The sequence below is a fragment of the Oncorhynchus nerka genome, linkage group LG25 (assembly GCF_034236695.1).
Source record: "Oncorhynchus nerka isolate Pitt River linkage group LG25, Oner_Uvic_2.0, whole genome shotgun sequence".
Lineage (NCBI taxonomy): Eukaryota > Metazoa > Chordata > Actinopteri > Salmoniformes > Salmonidae > Oncorhynchus > Oncorhynchus nerka.
In genome coordinates, this window is record NC_088420.1 from 9,829,496 (window position 1) to 9,853,786 (window position 24,291).

Here is a 24,291-nt window from a genome sequence, read left to right on the forward strand (position 1 = left end):
TTTACGTCCACATATACTACCAACATATTCATTTAGATTTGATATCCTTTTATGATCCTGCACTTTATATTTTACTAAATAACTTTTTGCTTAGTGCAGGGACTCTAACTTGTATTATCAGTACAAGAGCATGTTACAGAAAATAATATATAAATAATATAATATAAATAAAATATAAATGTCTTGCCTCTGCAGGCTTCGTATCCCAACACGATGACATCCAGGTACAACTGCTCCTCCGCTGACAGCTGGGACTGCCCACAGGAGGGGATGTGTGGCAACCTGACCTCTGACCTGAACGGCAGCGCGGGGCTGGTAGATGCATGCCTGACACAGGAGGAGTATCTAGAGAAGTACCTGGGCCCTCTGCGCTCCTCTGTCTTCCTCCCCATCTGCCTCACCTACCTGCTCATCTTCCTGGTGGGCGCGTTTGGCAACTTGCTAACCTGCATCGTCATCGCTCGCATTAAGGTTATGCGCACGCCCACCAACTACTACCTGTTCAGCCTCGCAGTGTCTGACCTGCTGGTGCTGCTGCTGGGGATGCCACTGGAGCTCTACGAGATGTGGCAGAACTACCCATTCCTCCTGGGCAAGGGCGGTTGCTACTTTAAGACTTTCCTGTTCGAGACGGTCTGCTTCGCCTCCATCCTCAATGTGACGGCGCTCAGCGTGGAGCGCTACATCGCTGTGGTGCACCCTCTGCGCGCCAAGTACGTGGTGACGCACACGCATGCCAAACGGGTCATTATGACCGTGTGGGGGATCTCGGTGCTATGTGCCGTGCCCAACACCAGCCTGCACGGCATCTTTACCCTGCAGTCGGCAGAAGGGGGCACCACCAGGAAGGAAATCCCAGAGTCAGCCATCTGTACGTTGGTCAAGCCCCGCTGGATGTACAACTTGACCATCCAAGTGACCACCCTGCTTTTCTTCATGCTTCCCATGCTGACCATCAGCGCTCTCTACCTGCTCATCGGCCTGCAGCTCAAACGTGAGAAGATGCTCCAGGTGATGGAGGCTGAGACAAGCCGCAACAGCTACTGCAACGTCCGCAGCCAGCAGCAGAAAGCCCGGCGACGCCAGGTCACCAAGATGCTGTGTGAGTATTGCTGCTAACTCCTCCACTCCCTCCTCCACCCCCCCCCCCCCCCCCTCCGGCCCTCCTGACATCCACGTAAACGTATTTAATTTACGCTCAGTAATGTTAAGAAGGTTCTCCAACAAAAATGTTATGTGCAAATTTAGTCGAATCATGGCATACATTAAACAACAAAAAATAAACACAACATGTAAAGTGTTGGACCCAATGTTTCATGAGCTGAAATAAAATATCCCATATTCCATTGCACAAAAAGCATATTTCTCTCAAATTCTTGGAACAAATGTGTTTACATCCTTGTTCGTGAGCATTTGTCCCTTGCCATACTACCTCAATTGGCCCGACCAACCAGTGCTCCCGCACATTGGCTAACCGGGCTATCTGCATTGTGTCCCACCACCCGCCAACCCCTCTTTTTACTCTACTGCTACTCTCTGTTCATCATATATGCATAGTAACTTTAACCATACCTACATGTACATACTACCTCAATCAGCCTGACTAACCGGTGTCTGTATATAGACTTGCTACTCTTGGTTTCAAAAGTCTATTTACTGTTGTTTTTACTTCTTCACACACACACACACACACACACACACACACACACACACACACACACACACACACACACACACACACACACACACACACACACACACACACACACACACACACACACACACACACACACACACACACACACACACACACACACACACACACATACACACATACACACACACACATACACATACACACACACACATACACACACACACACACACACACACACACACACATACACACACACACACACACACACACACACACACACACATACACACACACACACACATACACACACACACACACACACACATACACACACACACACACACACACACACACACACACACACACACACACACACACACACACACACACACACACACACACACACACACACACACACACACACACACACACACACACACACACACACACACACCTTGTTTTCGCACTATTGGTTAGAGCCTGTAAGTAAGCATTTCACTGTAAGGTTATGTGGGCGAGCAGTTTGCTGATGTCAACGTTGTGAACAGAGTGCCCCATGGTGCACAGGTGCACCTTGTGCTGGGGACAATGAAAGGCCACTCTAAAATGTGCAGTTTTGTCCCAGTACAGTGCAATAAATGCAATTGGCATGCTGACTGCATGCTGACTGCAATGTCCACCAGAGCTGTTGCCAGATAATTGAATGTTCAATTCTCTACCATAAGTTGCCTCCAACGTCGTTTCAGAGAATTTGGCAGTACGTCCAACCTGCCTCACAACCACAGACCATGTGTATGGCGTTATGTGGTGCCCGATGGTGATGGTGGGGTTATGGTATGGGGCAGGCATAAGCTACAGACAATGAACACAATAGAATTTTATTGATACACAGTTTAGATGCACAAAAATACTGTGACGAGATCCTGAGGCCCATTGTGAGGCCCATTTTTTTTTTACAGATGCATATCTGTATTCCCAGTCATGTGAAATCCGTAGATTAGGGCCTAATGAATATATTTCAATTGACTGATTTCCTCAAAATTAACTGTAACTCAGTAAAATCTTTGAAATTGTTGCATGTTGCATTTAGATTTTTGTTCAGTATACTTTACAGCTGCGTTGATATTACAAAATTTGATAATGAGGATGAAGATGATGAAGACGAGGATGAAGATGATACGGGGGATGATGAGGAGGAAGATGATGACGACATGGAGAAGGATGATGAGGATGATGATGACAAGGAGGAGGATGAGGATGATGAGGATGATGAGGAGGAAGATGATGATGACATGGAGAAGGATGATGAGGATGATGAGGATGATGATGACAAGGAGGAGGAGGAGGATGAGGCGGATGATAATGATGAGGATGATGATGACAAGGAGGAGGATGAGGATGATTAGGATGATGAGTATGGTGAACAGTAAATGCACGCCATAAAGCTCTAAACTTTGTCCCTTTCAGCCAATTTATGTGAACTCAGTGTGGTTTGCTGAATTTTTTGTGTGCAGTGGGAACACTCCAAAGGAACTCAGACCCATCCAAAGATGGATAGATAAAGATGGATAGATAGACCCCCTGAAGTGATCCGAACTCAGACCCATCCAAAGAGTCCCCTGAAGTGAACCGAACTGAGACCCATCCAAAGAGCCCCCTGAAGTGATCCGAACTGAGACCCATCCAAAGAGCCCCCTGAAGTGAACCGAACTCAGACCCATCCAAAGAGCCCCATGAAGTGAACCGAACTCAGACCCATCCAAAGAGCCCCCTGAAGTGAACCGAACTCAGACCCATCCAAAGAGCCCCCTGAAGTGAACCGAACTGAGACCCATCCAAAGAGCCCCCTGAAGTGAACCGAATTCAGACCATCTCCAGAGGTGGTGTGAGTTTGGTTCGCTTTGAATTCCGCAGTTTTGTTCCATTTTGCAGGACAATGTGAACGCAATGCGGCTATTTAATTTAATTTAATTTATTTCACCTTCATTTAACCAGGTAGGCCAGATCACCTTCATTTAACCAGGTAGGCCAGATCACCTTCATTTAACCAGGTAGACCAGATCACCGTCATTTAACCAGGTAGGCCAGATCACCTTCATTTAACCAGGTAGGCCAGATCACCTTCATTTAACCAGGTAGGCCAGATCACCTTTATTTAACCAGGTAGACCAGATCACCTTCATTTCACCAGGTAGGCCAGATCACCTTCATTTAACCAGGTAGGCCAGATCACCTTTATTTAACCAGGTAGACCAGATCACCTTCATTTCACCAGGTAGACCAGATCACCTTCATTTCACCAGGTAGGCCAGATCACCTTCATTTAACCAGGTAGGCCAGATCACCTTCATTTAACCAGGTAGGCCAGATCACCTTTATTTAACCAGGTAGACCAGATCACCTTCATTTCACCAGGTAGGCCAGATCACCTTTATTTAACCAGGTAGGCCAGATCACCTTCATTTAACCAGGTAGGCCAGATCACCTTTATTTAACCAGGTAGACCAGATCACCTTCATTTCACCAGGTAGGCCAGATCACCTTTATTTAACCAGGTAGGCCAGTTGAGAACAAGTTCTCATTTACAACTGCGACCTGGCCAAGATAAAGCAAAGCAGTGCGACAAAAACAACAACACAGAGTTACACATAAACAAACGTACAGTCAATAACACAAAAGGAAAATAGAAAGATCTATGTACAGTGTGTGCAAATGTAGAAGAGTAGGGAGGTAAGGCAATAAACAGGCCATGGAGGCTAAAATAATTACAATTTAGCATTAACACTGGAGTGATATATGTGCAGAAGATGATGTGCAAGTAGAGATACTGGGGTGCAAAAGATCAAGAGTGTAAGTAATAATATGGGGATGAGGTAGTTGGATGGGCTATTTACAGATGGGCTGTGTACAGGTATAGTGACAACATCCGCAGAGTACGACCCTGCCTCACACAGGAAGCGGCGCAGGTCCTAATCCAGCCTTGTCATCTCCCGTCTGGATTACTGCAACTCGCTGTTGGCTGGGCTCCCTGCCTGTGCCATTAAACCCCTACAACTCATCCAGAACGCCGCAGCCCGTCTGGTGTTCAACCTTCCCAAGTTCTCTCACGTCACCCCGCTCCTCCGCTCCCTCCACTGGCTTCTAGTTGAAGCTCGCATCCGCTACAAGACCATGGTGCTTGCCTACGGAGCTGTGAGGGGAACGGCACCTCAGTACCTCCAGGCTCTGATCAGGCCCTACACCCAAACAAGGGCACTGCGTTCATCCACCTCTGGCCTGCTCGCCTCCCTACCACTGAGGAAGTACAGTTCCCGCTCAGCCCAGTCAAAACTGTTCGCTGCTCTGGCCCCCCAATGGTGGAACAAACTCCCTCACGACGCCAGGACAGCGGAGTCAATCACCACCTTCCGGAGACACCTGAAACCCCACCTCTTTAAGGAATACCTAGGATAGGATAAAGTAATCCTTCTCACCCCCTTAAAAGATTTAGATGCACTATTGTAAAGTGGCTGTTCCACTGGATGTCATAAGGTGAACGCACCAATTTGTAAGTCGCTCTGGATAAGAGCGTCTGCTAAATGACTTAAATGTAAATGTAAATGTAGGTAGGCAATAAATAGGCCCTAGAGGAGAAAATTATTACAATGTAGCATTAATACTGGAGTGATAGATGTGCAGATGATGATGTGCAAGTAGAGAAACTGGGGTGCAAAAGAGCAAGAGGGTAAGTAATAATATGGGGATGGGTGTGCTATTTACAGATTGGCTATGTACAGGTACAGTGATCGGTAAGGTGCTCTGACAGCTTATGCTTAAAGTTAGAGAGGGAGATATAAGACTCCAGGTTCAGCGATATTTGCAATTCGTTCCAGTCATTGGCAGCAGAGAACTGGAAGGAAAGGCGGCCAAATGAGGAGTTGGCTTTGGGGGTGACCAGAGCAATATACCTGCTGGAGAGCGTGCTACGGGTGGGTGCTGCTATGGTGACCGGTGAGCTGAGATAAGGCGGGGCTTTAACCAGCAAAGACTTATAGATGACCTGGACCGAATGGCACTGTATATCCAGTTTGCTGAGTAGAGTGTTGGGGGCTATTTTGTAAATGACATTGCCAAAGTCAAGGATTGGTAGGATAGTCAGTTTTACGAGGGTATGTTTGGCGGCATGAGTGAAGGAAGCTTTGTTGCGAAATAGGAAGCCGATTCTAGATTTAATTTTGGATTGGAAATGCTTAATGTGAGTCTGGAATGAGAGTTTACAGTCTAACCGGACACCTAGGTATTTGTATTGGTCCACATATTCTAGGTCAGAACCGTCCAGAGTAGTGGTGCTAGGCGGGTGGGAGAGCGCGGGCGGCAATCGGTTGAAGAGCATGAACTTAGTTTTACTAGCATTTAGAAGCAGTTGGAGGCCACGGAAGGAGTGTTGTATGGCGTTGAAGCTCGTTTTTGAGGTTTGTTAACACAATGTCCAAAGATGCGCCAGATGTATATAGAATGGTGTCAACTGCGTAGAGGTGGATCACCAGACTACTGTACCACTGTTTCCCCTGACACAACCCCTCACACTAGACTACTGACATAACCCCTCACATTAGACTAATGACATAACCCATCACACTAGACTACTGACATAACCCCTCACACTAGACTACTGACATAACCCCTCACACTAGACTACTGACATAACCCCTCACACTAGACTACTGACATAACCCCTCACACTAGACTACTGACATAACCCTCACACTAGACTACTGACATAACCCCTCACACTAGACTACTGACATAACCCCTCACACTAGACTACTGACATAACCCCTCACACTAGACTACTGACATAACCCCTCACACTAGACTACTGACATAACCCCTCACACTAGACTACTGACATAACCCCTCACACTAGACTACTGACATAACCCCTCACACTGACTACTGACATAACCCCTCACACTAGACTACTGACATAACCCCTCACACTAGACTACTGACATAACCCCTCACACTAGACTACTGACATAACCCTCACACTAGACTACTGACATAACCCCTCACACTAGACTACTGACATAACCCCTCACACTAGACTACTGACATAACCCCTCACACTAGACTACTGACATAACCCCTCACACTAGACTACTGACATAACCCCTCACACTAGACTACTGAACATAACCCCTCACACTAGACTACTGACATAACCCCTCACACTAGACTACTGTAACACTCACTGTTTCCCCTGACATAACCCCTCACACTAGACTACTGACATAACCCTCACACTAGACTACTGACATAACCCCTCACTGACTACTGACATAACCCCTCACACTAGACTACTGACATAACCCCTCACACTAGACTACTGACATAACCCCTCACACTAGACTACTGACATAACCCTTCACTGACTACTGACATAACCCCTCACACTAGACTACTGACATAACCCCTCACACTAGACTACTGACATAACCCCTCACACTAGACTACTGACATAACCCCTCACACTAGACTACTGACATAACCCCTCACACTAGACTACTGACATAACCCCTCACACTAGACTACTGACATAACCCCTCACACTAGACTACTGACATAACCCCTCACACTAGACTACTGACATAACCCCTCACACTAGACTACTGACATAACCCCTCACACTAGACTACTGACATAACCCCTCACACTAGACTACTGACATAACCCCTCACACTAGACTACTGACATAACCCCTCACACTAGACTACTGACATAACCCTTCACACTAGACTACTGACATAACCCCTCACACTAGACTACTGACATAACCCCTCACACTAGACTACTGACATAACCCCTCACACTAGACTACTGACATAACCCCTCACACTAGACTACTGACATAACCCCTCACACTAGACTACTGACATAACCCCTCACACTAGACTACTGACATAACCCCTCACACTAGACTACTGACATAACCCCTCACACTAGACTACTGACATAACCCCTCACACTAGACTACTGACATAACCCCTCACACTAGACTACTGACATAACCCCACTAGACTACTGACACCCCTCACTAGACTACTGACATAACCCCTCACACTAGACTACTGACATAACCCCTCACACTAGACTACTGACATAACCCCTCACACTAGACTACTGACATAACCCCTCACACTAGACTACTGACATAACCCCTCACACTAGACTACTGACATAACCCCTCACACTAGACTACTGACATAACCCCTCACACTAGACTACTGACATAACCCCTCACACTAGACTACTGACATAACCCCTCACACTAGACTACTGACATAACCCCTCACACTAGACTACTGACATAACCCCTCACACTAGACTACTGACATAACCCCTCACACTAGACTACTGACATAACCCTTCACACTAGACTACTGACATAACCCTCACACTAGACTACTGACATAACCCCTCACACTAGACTACTGACATAACCCCTCACACTAGACTACTGACATAACCCCTCACACTAGACTACTGCAGACCCTTATCCAGACTACTGACATAACCCTCACACTAGACTACTGACATAACCCCTCACACTAGACTACTGACATAACCCTTCACTAGACTACTGACATAACCCCTCACACTAGACTACTGACATAACCCCTCACACTAGACTACTGACATAACCCCTCACACTAGACTACTGACATAACCCCTCACACTAGACTACTGACATAACCCTCACACTAGACTACTGACATAACCCCTCACACTAGACTACTGACATAACCCCTCACACTAGACTACTGACATAACCCCTCACACTAGACTACTGACATAACCCCTCACACTAGACTACTGACATAACCCCTCACACTAGACTACTGACATAACCCTCACACTAGACTACTGACATAACCCCTCACACTAGACTACTGACATAACCCTCACACTAGACTACTGACAACACTGTTTCCCCTGACATAACCCCTCACACTAGACTACTGACATAACCCCTCACACTAGACTACTGTAACCCCTCACACTGACTACTGACATAACCCCTCACACTAGACTACTGACATAACCCTCACACTAGACTACTGACATAACCCCTCACACTAGACTACTGACATAACCCCTCACACTAGACTACTGACATAACCCCTCACACTAGACTACTGACATAACCCCTCACACTAGACTACTGACATAACCCCTCACACTAGACTACTGACATAACCCTCACACTAGACTACTGACATAACCCCTCACACTAGACTACTGACATAACCCTCACACTAGACTACTGACATAACCCCTCACACTAGACTACTGACATAACCCCCTGACATCACACTAGACTACTGACATAACCCCTCACACTAGACTACTGACATAACCCCTCACACTAGACTACTGACATAACCCCTCACACTAGACTACTGACATAACCCTCACACTAGACTACTGACATAACCCCTCACACTAGACTACTGACATAACCCCTCACACTAGACTACTGACATAACCCCTCACACTAGACTACTGACATAACCCCTCACACTAGACTACTGACATAACCCCTCACACTAGACTACTGACATAACCCCTCACACTAGACTACTGACATAACCCCTCACACTAGACTACTGACATAACCCCTCACACTAGACTACTGACATAACCCCTCACACTAGACTACTGACACTAACCCCTCACACTAGACTACTGACATAACCCCTCACACTAGACTACTGACATAACCCCTCACACTAGACTACTGACATAACCCCTCACACTAGACTACTGACATAACCCTCACACTAGACTACTGACATAACCCCTCACACTAGACTACTGACATAACCCCTCACACTAGACTACTGACATAACCCCTCACACTAGACTACTGACATAACCCCTCACACTAGACTACTGACATAACCCCTCACACTAGACTACTGACATAACCCCTCACACTAGACTACTGACATAACCCCTCACACTAGACTACTGACATAACCCCTCACACTAGACTACTGACATAACCCCTCACACTAGACTACTGACATAACCCCTCACACTAGACTACTGACATAACCCCTCACACTAGACTACTGACATAACCCCTCACACTAGACTACTGACATAACCCCTCACACTAGACTACTGACATAACCCCTCACACTAGACTACTGACATAACCCCTCACACTAGACTACTGACATAACCCCTCACACTAGACTACTGACATAACCCCTCACACTAGACTACTGACATAACCCCCTCACACTAGACTACTGACATAACCCCTCACACTAGACTACTGACATAACCCCTCACACTAGACTACTGACATAACCCTTCACACTAGACTACTGACATAACCCCTCACACTAGACTACTGACATAACCCCTCACACTAGACTACTGCCATAACCCTTCACACTAGACTACTGACACCCCTTCACTAGACTACTGACATAACCCCTCACACTAGACTACTGACATAACCCCTCACACTAGACTACTGACATAACCCCTCACACTAGACTACTGACATAACCCCTCACACTAGACTACTGACATAACCCTTCACACTAGACTACTGACATAACCCCTCACACTAGACTACTGACATAACCCCTCACACTAGACTACTGACATAACCCCTCACACTAGACTACTGACATAACCCCTCACACTAGACTACTGACATAACCCCTCACACTAGACTACTGACATAACCCCTCACACTAGACTACTGACATAACCCCTCACACTAGACTACTGACATAACCCCTCACACTAGACTACTGACATAACCCCTCACACTAGACTACTGACATAACCCCTCACACTAGACTACTGACATAACCCCTCACACTAGACTACTGACATAACCCCTCACACTAGACTACTGACATAACCCATAACCCCTCACACTAGACTACTGACATAACCCCTCACACTAGACTACTGTAACACTGTTTCCCCTGACATAACCCCTCACACTAGACTACTGACATAACCCCTCACACTAGACTACTGACATAACCCCTCACACTAGACTACTGACATAACCCCTCACACTAGACTACTGACATAACCCCTCACACTAGACTACTGACATAACCCCTCACACTAGACTACTGACATAACCCCTCACACTAGACTACTGACATAACCCCTCACACTAGACTACTGACATAACCCCTCACACTAGACTACTGACATAACCCCTCACACTAGACTACTGACATAACCCCTCACACTAGACTACTGACATAACCCCTCACACTAGACTACTGACATAACCCCTCACACTAGACTACTGACATAACCCCTCACACTAGACTACTGACATAACCCCTCACACTAGACTACTGACATAACCCCTCACACTAGACTACTGACATAACCCCTCACACTAGACTACTGACATAACCCCTCACACTAGACTACTGACATAACCCCTCACACTAGACTACTGACATAACCCCTCACACTAGACTACTGACATAACCCCTCACACTAGACTACTGACATAACCCCTCACACTAGACTACTGACATAACCCCTCACACTAGACTACTGACATAACCCCTCACACTAGACTACTGACATAACCCCTCACACTAGACTACTGACATAACCCCTCACACTAGACTACTGACATAACCCCTCACACTAGACTACTGACATAACCCCTCACACTAGACTACTGACATAACCCCTCACACTAGACTACTGACATAACCCCTCACACTAGACTACTGACATAACCCCTCACACTAGACTACTGACATAACCCCTCACACTAGACTACTGACATAACCCCTCACACTAGACTACTGACATAACCCCTCACACTAGACTACTGACATAACCCCTCACACTAGACTACTGACATAACCCCTCACACTAGACTACTGACATAACCCCTCACACTAGACTACTGACATAACCCCTCACACTAGACTACTGACATAACCCCTCACACTAGACTACTGACATAACCCTTCACACTAGACTACTGACATAACCCCTCACACTAGACTACTGACATAACCCCTCACACTAGACTACTGACATAACCCCTCACACTAGACTACTGACATAACCCCTCACACTAGACTACTGACATAACCCCTCACACTAGACTACTGACATAACCCCTCACACTAGACTACTGACATAACCCCTCACACTAGACTACTGACATAACCCCTCACACTAGACTACTGCTAACCACACTGTTTCCCTGACATAACCCCTCACACTAGACTACTGACATAACCCCTCACACTAGACTACTGACATAACCCCACTAGACTACTGACATAACCCTCACACTAACTACTGACACTAACCCCTCACACTAGACTACTGACATAACCCCTCACACTAGACTACTGACATAACCCCTCACACTAGACTACTGACATAACCCCTCACACTAGACTACTGACATAACCCTTCACACTAGACTACTGCTACACTGTTTCCCCTGACATAACCCCTCACACTAGACTACTGACATAACCCCTCACACTAGACTACTGACATAACCCCTCACACTAGACTACTGACATAACCCCTCACACTAGACTACTGTCACAACCCCTCACACTAGACTACTGACATAACCCCTCACACTAGACTACTGACATAACCCCTCACACTAGACTACTGACATAACCCCTCACACTAGACTACTGACATAACCCCTCACACTAGACTACTGACATAACCCCTCACACTAGACTACTGACATAACCCCTCACACTAGACTACTGACATAACCCCTCACACTAGACTACTGACATAACCCCTCACACTAGACTACTGTATAACACACTGACTACTGACATAACCCTCACACTAGACTACTGACATAACCCCTCACACTAGACTACTGACATAACCCCTCACACTAGACTACTGACATAACCCCTCACACTAGACTACTGACATAACCCCTCACACTAGACTACTGACATAACCCCTCACACTAGACTACTGACATAACCCCTCACACTAGACTACTGACATAACCCCTCACACTAGACTACTGACATAACCCTCACACTAGACTACTGACATAACCCCTCACACTAGACTACTGACATAACCCCTCACACTAGACTACTGACATAACCCCTCACACTAGACTACTGACATAACCCCTCACACTAGACTACTGACATAACCCCTCACACTAGACTACTGACATAACCCCTCACACTAGACTACTGACATAACCCCTCACACTAGACTACTGACATAACCCCTCACACTAGACTACTGACATAACCCCTCACACTAGACTACTGACATAACCCCTCACACTAGACTACTGACATAACCCCTCACACTAGACTACTGACATAACCCCTCACACTAGACTACTGACATAACCCCTCACACTAGACTACTGCCATAACCCTTCACACTAGACTACTGACATAACCCCTCACACTAGACTACTGACATAACCCTTCACACTAGACTACTGACATAACCCCTCACACTAGACTACTGACATAACCCTCACACTAGACTACTGACATAACCCTCACACTAGACTACTGACATAACCCCTCACACTAGACTACTGACATAACCCCTCACACTAGACTACTGACATAACCCCTCACACTAGACTACTGACATAACCCCTCACACTAGACTACTGACATAACCCCTCACACTAGACTACTGACATAACCCCTCACACTAGACTACTGACATAACCCCTCACACTAGACTACTGACATAACCCCTCACACTAGACTACTGACATAACCCCTCACACTAGACTACTGACATAACCCCTCACACTAGACTACTGACATAACCCCTCACACTAGACTACTGACATAACCCCTCACACTAGACTACTGACATAACCCCTCACACTAGACTACTGACATAACCCTTCACACTAGACTACTGCTACACTGTTTCCACACTGACATACCCCTCACACTAGACTACTGACATAACCCCTCACACTAGACTACTGACATAACCCCTCACACTAGACTACTGACATAACCCCTCACACTAGACTACTGTCACAACCCCTCACACTAGACTACTGACATAACCCCTCACACTAGACTACTGACATAACCCCTCACACTAGACTACTGACATAACCCCTCACACTAGACTACTGACATAACCCCTCACACTAGACTACTGTAACACTGTTTCCCCTGACATAACCCCTCACACTAGACTACTGACATAACCCCTCACACTAGACTACTGACATAACCCCTCACACTAGACTACTGACATAACCCCTCACACTAGACTACTGACATAACCCCTCACACTAGACTACTGTAACACTAGACTACTGACATAACCCCTCACACTAGACTACTGACATAACCCCTCACACTAGACTACTGACATAACCCCTCACACTAGACTACTGACATAACCCCTCACACTAGACTACTGACATAACCCCTCACACTAGACTACTGACATAACCCCTCACACTAGACTACTGACATAACCCCTCACACTAGACTACTGACATAACCCCTCACACTAGACTACTGACATAACCCCTCACACTAGACTACTGACATAACCCCTCACACTAGACTACTGACATAACCCCTCACACTAGACTACTGACATAACCCTCACACTAGACTACTGACATAACCCCTCACACTAGACTACTGACATAACCCCTCACACTAGACTACTGACATAACCCCTCACACTAGACTACTGACATAACCCCTCACACTAGACTACTGACATAACCCCTCACACTAGACTACTGACATAACCCCTCACACTAGACTACTGACATAACCCCTCACACTAGACTACTGACATAACCCCTCACACTAGACTACTGACATAACCCCTCACACTAGACTACTGACATAACCCCTCACACTAGACTACTGACACTACATAACCCCTCACACTAGACTACTGACATAACCCTCACACTAGACTACTGACATAACCCCTCACACTAGACTACTGACATAACCCCTCACACTAGACTACTGACATAACCCTTTCACTAGACTACTGACATAACCCCACACACTAGACTACTGACATAACCCCTCACACTAGACTACTGACATAACCCTCACACTAGACTACTGACATAACCCCTCACACTAGACTACTGACATAACCCCTCACACTAGACTACTGACATAACCCTTCACACTAGACTACTGACATAACCCCTCACACTAGACTACTGACATAACCCCTCACACTAGACTACTGACATAACCCCTCACACTAGACTACTGACATAACCCCTCACACTAGACTACTGACATAACCCCTCACACTAGACTACTGACATAACCCCTCACACTAGACTACTGACATAACCCCTCACACTAGACTACTGACATAACCCCTCACACTAGACTACTGACATAACCCCTCACACTAGACTACTGACATAACCCCTCACACTAGACTACTGACATAACCCCTCACACTAGACTACTGACATAACCCCTCACACTAGACTACTGACATAACCCCTCACACTAGACTACTGACATAACCCCTCACACTAGACTACTGACATAACCCTCACACTAGACTACTGACATAACCCTCACACTAGACTACTGACATAACCCCTCACACTAGACTACTGACATAACCCCTCACACTAGACTACTGACAAACCCCTCACACTAGACTACTGACATAACCCTTCACACTAGACTACTGACACCCTTTCACACTAGACATAACCCCTCACACTAGACTACTACTGACATAACCCCTCACACTAGACTACTGACATAACCCCTCACACTAGACTACTGCATACACTGTTTCACACTGACTACTAACCCCTCACACTAGACTACTGACATAACCCCTCACACTAGACTACTGACATAACCCCTCACACTAGACTACTGACATAACCCCTCACACTAGACTACTGCTAACACTGTTTCCCACTGACATAACCCCTCACACTAGACTACTGACATAACCCCTCACACTAGACTACTGACATAACCCTCACACTAGACTACTGACATAACCCCTCACACTAGACTACTGACATAACCCCTCACACTAGACTACTGACATAACCCCTCACACTAGACTACTGACATAACCCCTCACACTAGACTACTGACATAACCCCTCACACTAGACTACTGACATAACCCCTCACACTAGACTACTGACATAACCCCTCACACTAGACTACTGACATAACCCCTCACACTAGACTACTGACATAACCCCTCACACTAGACTAGACATAACCCCTCACACTAGACTACTGACATAACCCCTCACACTAGACTACTGACATAACACACTAGACTACTGACATAACCCCTCACACTAGACTACTGACATAACCCCTCACACTAGACTACTGACATAACCCCTCACACTAGACTACTGACATAACCCCTCACACTAGACTACTGACATAACCCTCACACTAGACTACTGACATAACCCCTCACACTAGACTACTGACATAACCCCTCACACTAGACTACTGACATAACCCCTCACACTAGACTACTGCATAACACTGTATAACCCTTCACACTAGACTACTGCAATACCGTTTCCCCTGACATAACCCCTCACACTAGACTACTGACATAACCCTTCACACTAGACTACTGACATAACCCCTCACACTAGACTACTGACATAACCCCTCACACTAGACTACTGACATAACCCCTCACACTAGACTACTGACATAACCCCTCACACTAGACTACTGACATAACCCCTCACACTAGACTACTGACATAACCCCTCACACTAGACTACTGACATAACCCCTCACACTAGACTACTGACACAACCCCTCACACTAGACTACTGACATAACCCCTCACACTAGACTACTGACATAACCCCTCACACTAGACTACTGACATAACCCCTCACACTAGACTACTGACATAACCCCTCACACTAGACTACTGACACAACCCCTCACACTAGACTACTGACATAACCCCTCACACTAGACTACTGACATAACCCCTCACACTAGACTACTGACATAACCCCTCACACTAGACTACTGACATAACCCCTCACACTAGACTACTGACATAACCCCTCACACTAGACTACTGACATAACCCCTCACACTAGACTACTGACATAACCCCTCACACTAGACTACTGACATAACCCCTCACACTAGACTACTGACATAACCCCTCACACTAGACTACTGACATAACCCCTCACACTAGACTACTGACATAACCCCTCACACTAGACTACTGACATAACCCCTCACACTAGACTACTGACATAACCCCTCACACTAGACTACTGACATAACCCCTCACACTAGACTACTGACATAACCCCTCACACTAGACTACTGACATAACCCCTCACACTAGACTACTGACATAACCCCTCACACTAGACTACTGACATAACCCCTCACACTAGACTACTGACATAACCCCTCACACTAGACTACTGACATAACCCCTCACACTAGACTACTGACATAACCCCTCACACTAGACTACTGACATAACCCCTCACACTAGACTACTGACATAACCCCTCACACTAGACTACTGACATAACCCCTCACACTAGACTACTGACATAACCCCTCACACTAGACTACTGACATAACCCCTCACACTAGACTACTGACATAACCCCTGTTTAGACTACTGACATAACCCCTCACACTAGACTACTGACATAACCCCTCACACTAGACTACTGACACTGTAACCCTCACACTAGACTACTGACACATAACCCCTCACACTAGACTACTGACATAACCCCTCACACTAGACTACTGACATAACCCCTCACACTAGACTACTGACACTACATAACCCTCACACTAGACTACTGACATAACCCCTCACACTAGACTACTGACATAACCCCTCACACTAGACTACTGACATAACCCCTCACACTAGACTACTGACATAACCCCTCACACTAGACTACTGACATAACCCCTCACACTAGACTACTGACATAACCCCTCACACTAGACTACTGACATAACCCCTCACACTAGACTACTGACATAACCCCTCACACTAGACTACTGACATAACCCCTCACACTAGACTACTGACATAACCCCTCACACTAGACTACTGACATAACCCCTCACACTAGACTACTGACATAACCCCTCACACTAGACTACTGACATAACCCCTCACACTAGACTACTGACATAACCCCTCACACTAGACTACTGACATAACCCCTCACACTAGACTACTGACATAACCCTCACACTAGACTACTGACATAACCCCTCACACTAGACTACTGACATAACCCCTCACACTAGACTACTGACATAACCCCTCACACTAGACTACTGACATAACCCCTCACACTAGACTACTGACATAACCCCTCACACTAGACTACTGACATAACCCCTCACACTAGACTACTGACATAACCCCTCACACTAGACTACTGACATAACCCCTCACACTACACTACTGACATAACCTCTTACACTAGACTACTGACAAACCCTCACACTAGACTACTGACATAACCCCTCACACTAGACTACTGACATAACCCTCACACTAGACTACTGACATAACCCCTCACACTAGACTACTGACATAACCCTCACACTAGACTACTGACATAACCCCTCACACTAGACTACTGACATAACCCCTCACACTAGACTACTGACATAACCCCTCACACTAGACTACTGACATAACCCTCACACTAGACTACTGACATAACCCCTCACACTAGACTACTGACATAACCCTCTCCTACTGACACACTAGACTACTGACATAACACTGTTTCTACTGACATAACCCCTCACACTAGACTACTGACATAACCCTTCACACTAGACTACTGACATAACCCCTCACACTAGACTACTGCCATAACCCTTCACACTAGACTACTGACATAACCCCTCACACTAGACTACTGACATAACCCCTCACACTAGACTACTGACATAACCCTCACACTAGACTACTGACATAACCCCTCATAACCCCTCACACTAGACTACTGACATAACCCCTCACACTAGACTACTGACATAACCCCTCACACTAGACTACTGACATAACCCTTCACACTAGACTACTGCTACACTGTTTCCCCTGACATAACCCCTCACACTAGACTACTGACATAACCCCTCACACTAGACTACTGACATAACCCCTCACACTAGACTACTGACATAACCCCTCACACTAGACTACTGACATAACCCCTCACACTAGACTACTGACATAACCCCTCACACTAGACTACTGACATAACCCCTCACACTAGACTACTGACATAACCCCTCACACTAGACTACTGACATAACCCCTCACACTAGACTACTGACATAACCCCTCACACTAGACTACTGACATAACCCCTCACACTAGACTACTGTAACACTGTTTCCCCTGACATAACCCCTCACACTAGACTACTGACATAACCCCTCACACTAGACTACTGTAACACTGTTTCCCCTGACATAACCCCTCACACTAGACTACTGACATAACCCCTCACACTAGACTACTGACATAACCCCTCACACTAGACTACTGACATAACCCCTCACACTAGACTACTGACATAACCCCTCACACTAGACTACTGACATAACCCCTCACACTAGACTACTGTAACACTGTTTCCCCTGACCCCCTCACACTAGACTACTGACATAACCCCTCACACTAGACTACTGACATAACCCCTCACACTAGACTACTGACATAACCCCTCACACTAGACTACTGACATAACCCCTCACACTAGACTACTGACATAACCCCTCACACTAGACTACTGACATAACCCCTCACACTAGACTACTGACATAACCCCTCACACTAGACTACTGACATAACCCCTCACACTAGACTACTGACATAACCCCTCACACTAGACTACTGACATAACCCCTCACACTAGACTACTGACATAACCCCTCACACTAGACTACTGACATAACCCCTCACACTAGACTACTGACATAACCCCTCACACTAGACTACTGACATAACCCCTCACACTAGACTACTGACATAACCCCTCACACTAGACTACTGACATAACCCCTCACACTAGACTACTGACATAACCCCTCACACTAGACTACTGACATAACCCCTCACACTAGACTACTGACATAACCCCTCACACTAGACTACTGACATAACCCCTCACACTAGACTACTGTAACACTGTTTCCCCTGACATAACCCCTCACACTAGACTACTGACATAACCCTTCACACTAGACTACTGACATAACCCCTCACACTAGACTACTGACATAACCCCTCACACTAGACTACTGACATAACCCCTCACACTAGACTACTGACATAACCCCTCACACTAGACTACTGACATAACCCCTCACACTAGACTACTGACATAACCCCTCACACTAGACTACTGACATAACCCCTCACACTAGACTACTGACATAACCCCTCACACTAGACTACTGACATAACCCCTCACACTAGACTACTGACATAACCCCTCACACTAGACTACTGACATAACCCCTCACACTAGACTACTGACATAACCCCTCACACTAGACTACTGACATAACCCCTCACACTAGACTACTGACATAACCCCTCACACTAGACTACTGACATAACCCCTCACACTAGACTACTGACATAACCCCTCACACTAGACTACTGACATAACCCCTCACACTAGACTACTGACATAACCCCTCACACTAGACTACTGACATAACCCTCTCACACTAGACTACTGACATAACCCCTCACACTAGACTACTGACATAACCCTCACACTAGACTACTGACATAACCCCTCACACTAGACTACTGACATAACCCCTCACACTAGACTACTGACATAACCCCTCACACTAGACTACTGACATAACCCCTCACACTAGACTACTGACATAACCCCTCACACTAGACTACTGACATAACCCCTCACACTAGACTACTGACATAACCCCTCACACTAGACTACTGACATAACCCCTCACACTAGACTACTGACATAACCCCTCACACTAGACTACTGACATAACCCCTCACACTAGACTACTGACATAACCCCTCACACTAGACTACTGACATAACCCCTCACACTAGACTACTGACATAACCCCTCACACTAGACTACTGACATAACCCCTCACACTAGACTACTGACATAACCCCTCACACTAGACTACTGACATAACCCCTCACACTAGACTACTGACATAACCCTTCACACTAGACTACTGACATAACCCCTCACACTAGACTACTGACATAACCCCTCACACTAGACTACTGACATAACCCCTCACACTAGACTACTGACATAACCCCTCACACTAGACTACTGACATAACCCCTCACACTAGACTACTGACATAACCCCTCACACTAGACTACTGACATAACCCCTCACACTAGACTACTGACATAACCCTTCACACTAGACTACTGACATAACCCCTCACACTAGACTACTGACATAACCCCTCACACTAGACTACTGACATAACCCCTCACACTAGACTACTGACATAACCCTCACACTAGACTACTGACATAACCCCTCACACTAGACTACTGACATAACCCCTCACACTAGACTACTGACATAACCCCTCACACTAGACTACTGACATAACCCCTCACACTAGACTACTGACATAACCCCTCACACTAGACTACTGACATAACCCCTCACACTAGACTACTGACATAACCCCTCACACTAGACTACTGACATAACCCTCACACTAGACTACTGACATAACCCCTCACACTAGACTACTGACATAACCCCTCACACTAGACTACTGACATAACCCCTCACACTAGACTACTGTAACACTAACCCCTCACACTAGACTACTGACATAACCCCTCACACTAGACTACTGACATAACCCTCACACTAGACTACTGACATAACCCCTCACACTAGACTACTGACATAACCCCTCACACTAGACTACTGACATAACCCCTCACACTAGACTACTGACACTAGACTACCCACTGACCCCTCACACTAGACTACTGACATAACCCCTCACACTAGACTACTGACATAACCCCTCACACTAGACTACTGACATAACCCCTCACACTAGACTACTGACATAACCCCTCACACTAGACTACTGACATAACCCCTCACACTAGACTACTGACATAACCCCTCACACTAGACTACTGACATAACCCCTCACACTAGACTACTGACATAACCCCTCACACTAGACTACTGACATAACCCTCACACTAGACTACTGACATAACCCCTCACACTAGACTACTGACATAACCCCTCACACTAGACTACTGACATAACCCCTCACACTAGACTACTGACATAACCCCTCACACTAGACTACTGACATAACCCCTCACACTAGACTACTGCCATAACCCTTCACACTAGACTACTGACATAACCCCTCACACTAGACTACTGACATAACCCTTCACACTAGACTACTGACATAACCCCTCACACTAGACTACTGACATAACCCCTCACACTAGACTACTGACATAACCCCTCACACTAGACTACTGACATAACCCCTCACACTAGACTACTGACATAACCCCTCACACTAGACTACTGACATAACCCCTCACACTAGACTACTGACATAACCCCTCACACTAGACTACTGACATAACCCTTCACACTAGACTACTGCTACACTGTTTCCCCTGACATAACCCCTCACACTAGACTACTGACATAACCCTTCACACTAGACTACTGCAACACCGTTTCCCCTGCCATAACCCTTCACACTAGACTACTGCAACACCGTTTCCCCTGACATAACCCCTCACACTAGACTACTGACATAACCCCTCACACTAGACTACTGACATAACCCCTCACACTAGACTACTGACATAACCCCTCACACTAGACTACTGACATAACCCCTCACACTAGACTACTGCTAACACTGTTTCCCCTGACATAACCCCTCACACTAGACTACTGACATAACCCTCACACTAGACTACTGACATAACCCCTCACACTAGACTACTGACATAACCCCTCACACTAGACTACTGACATAACCCCTCACACTAGACTACTGACATAACCCCTCACACTAGACTACTGACATAACCCCTCACACTAGACTACTGACATAACCCTCACACTAGACTACTGACATAACCCCTCACACTAGACTACTGACATAACCCCTCACACTAGACTACTGACATAACCCCTCACACTAGACTACTGACATAACCCCTCACACTAGACTACTGACATAACCCCTCACACTAGACTACTGTAACACTGTTTCCCCTGACATAACCCCTCACACTAGACTACTGACATAACCCCTCACACTAGACTACTGTAACACTGTTTCCCCTGACATAACCCCTCACACTAGACTACTGACATAACCCTTCACACTAGACTACTGACATAACCCCTCACACTAGACTACTGACATAACCCCTCACACTAGACTACTGACATAACCCCTCACACTAGACTACTGACATAACCCCTCACACTAGACTACTGACATAACCCCTCACACTAGACTACTGACATAACCCCTCACACTAGACTACTGACATAACCCCTCACACTAGACTACTGACATAACCCTTCACACTAGACTACTGACATAACCCCTCACACTAGACTACTGACATAACCCCTCACACTAGACTACTGACATAACCCCTCACACTAGACTACTGACATAACCCCTCACACTAGACTACTGACATAACCCCTCACACTAGACTACTGACATAACCCCTCACACTAGACTACTGACATAACCCCTCACACTAGACTACTGACATAACCCCTCACACTAGACTACTGACATAACCCCTCACACTAGACTACTGACATAACCCCTCACACTAGACTACTGACATAACCCCTCACACTAGACTACTGTAACACTGTTTCCCCTGACATAACCCCTCACACTAGACTACTGACATAACCCCTCACACTAGACTACTGACATAACCCCTCACACTAGACTACTGACATAACCCCTCACACTAGACTACTGACATAACCCCTCACACTAGACTACTGACATAACCCCTCACACTAGACTACTGACATAACCCCTCACACTAGACTACTGACATAACCCCTCACACTAGACTACTGACATAACCCCTCACACTAGACTACTGACATAACCCCTCACACTAGACTACTGACATAACCCCTCACACTAGACTACTGACATAACCCCTCACACTAGACTACTGACATAACCCTTCACACTAGACTACTGACATAACCCCTCACACTAGACTACTGACATAACCCCTCACACTAGACTACTGACATAACCCCTCACACTAGACTACTGTCACAACCCCTCACACTAGACTACTGACATAACCCCTCACACTAGACTACTGACATAACCCCTCACACTAGACTACTGACATAACCCCTCACACTAGACTACTGACATAACCCCTCACACTAGACTACTGACATAACCCCTCACACTAGACTACTGACATAACCCCTCACACTAGACTACTGACATA

The 24,291-nt window shown here is 46.2% G+C and overlaps 1 protein-coding gene across 1 annotated transcript in view; it reads left to right on the forward strand.

Annotated features, from left to right (window-relative positions):
• Nucleotides 1-205: 205 nt before the first annotated feature.
• Nucleotides 206-24,291, forward strand: part of nmur1a (neuromedin U receptor 1a) — a 63,022-nt gene continuing 38,936 nt past the window's right edge. The window contains exon 1 of the mRNA XM_065009520.1: nt 206-1,102. Within this exon, the coding sequence (XP_064865592.1) occupies nt 214-1,102 (889 nt within the window). The 5' untranslated portion in view covers nt 206-213. The remainder of the gene's footprint in view (nt 1,103-24,291) is intronic.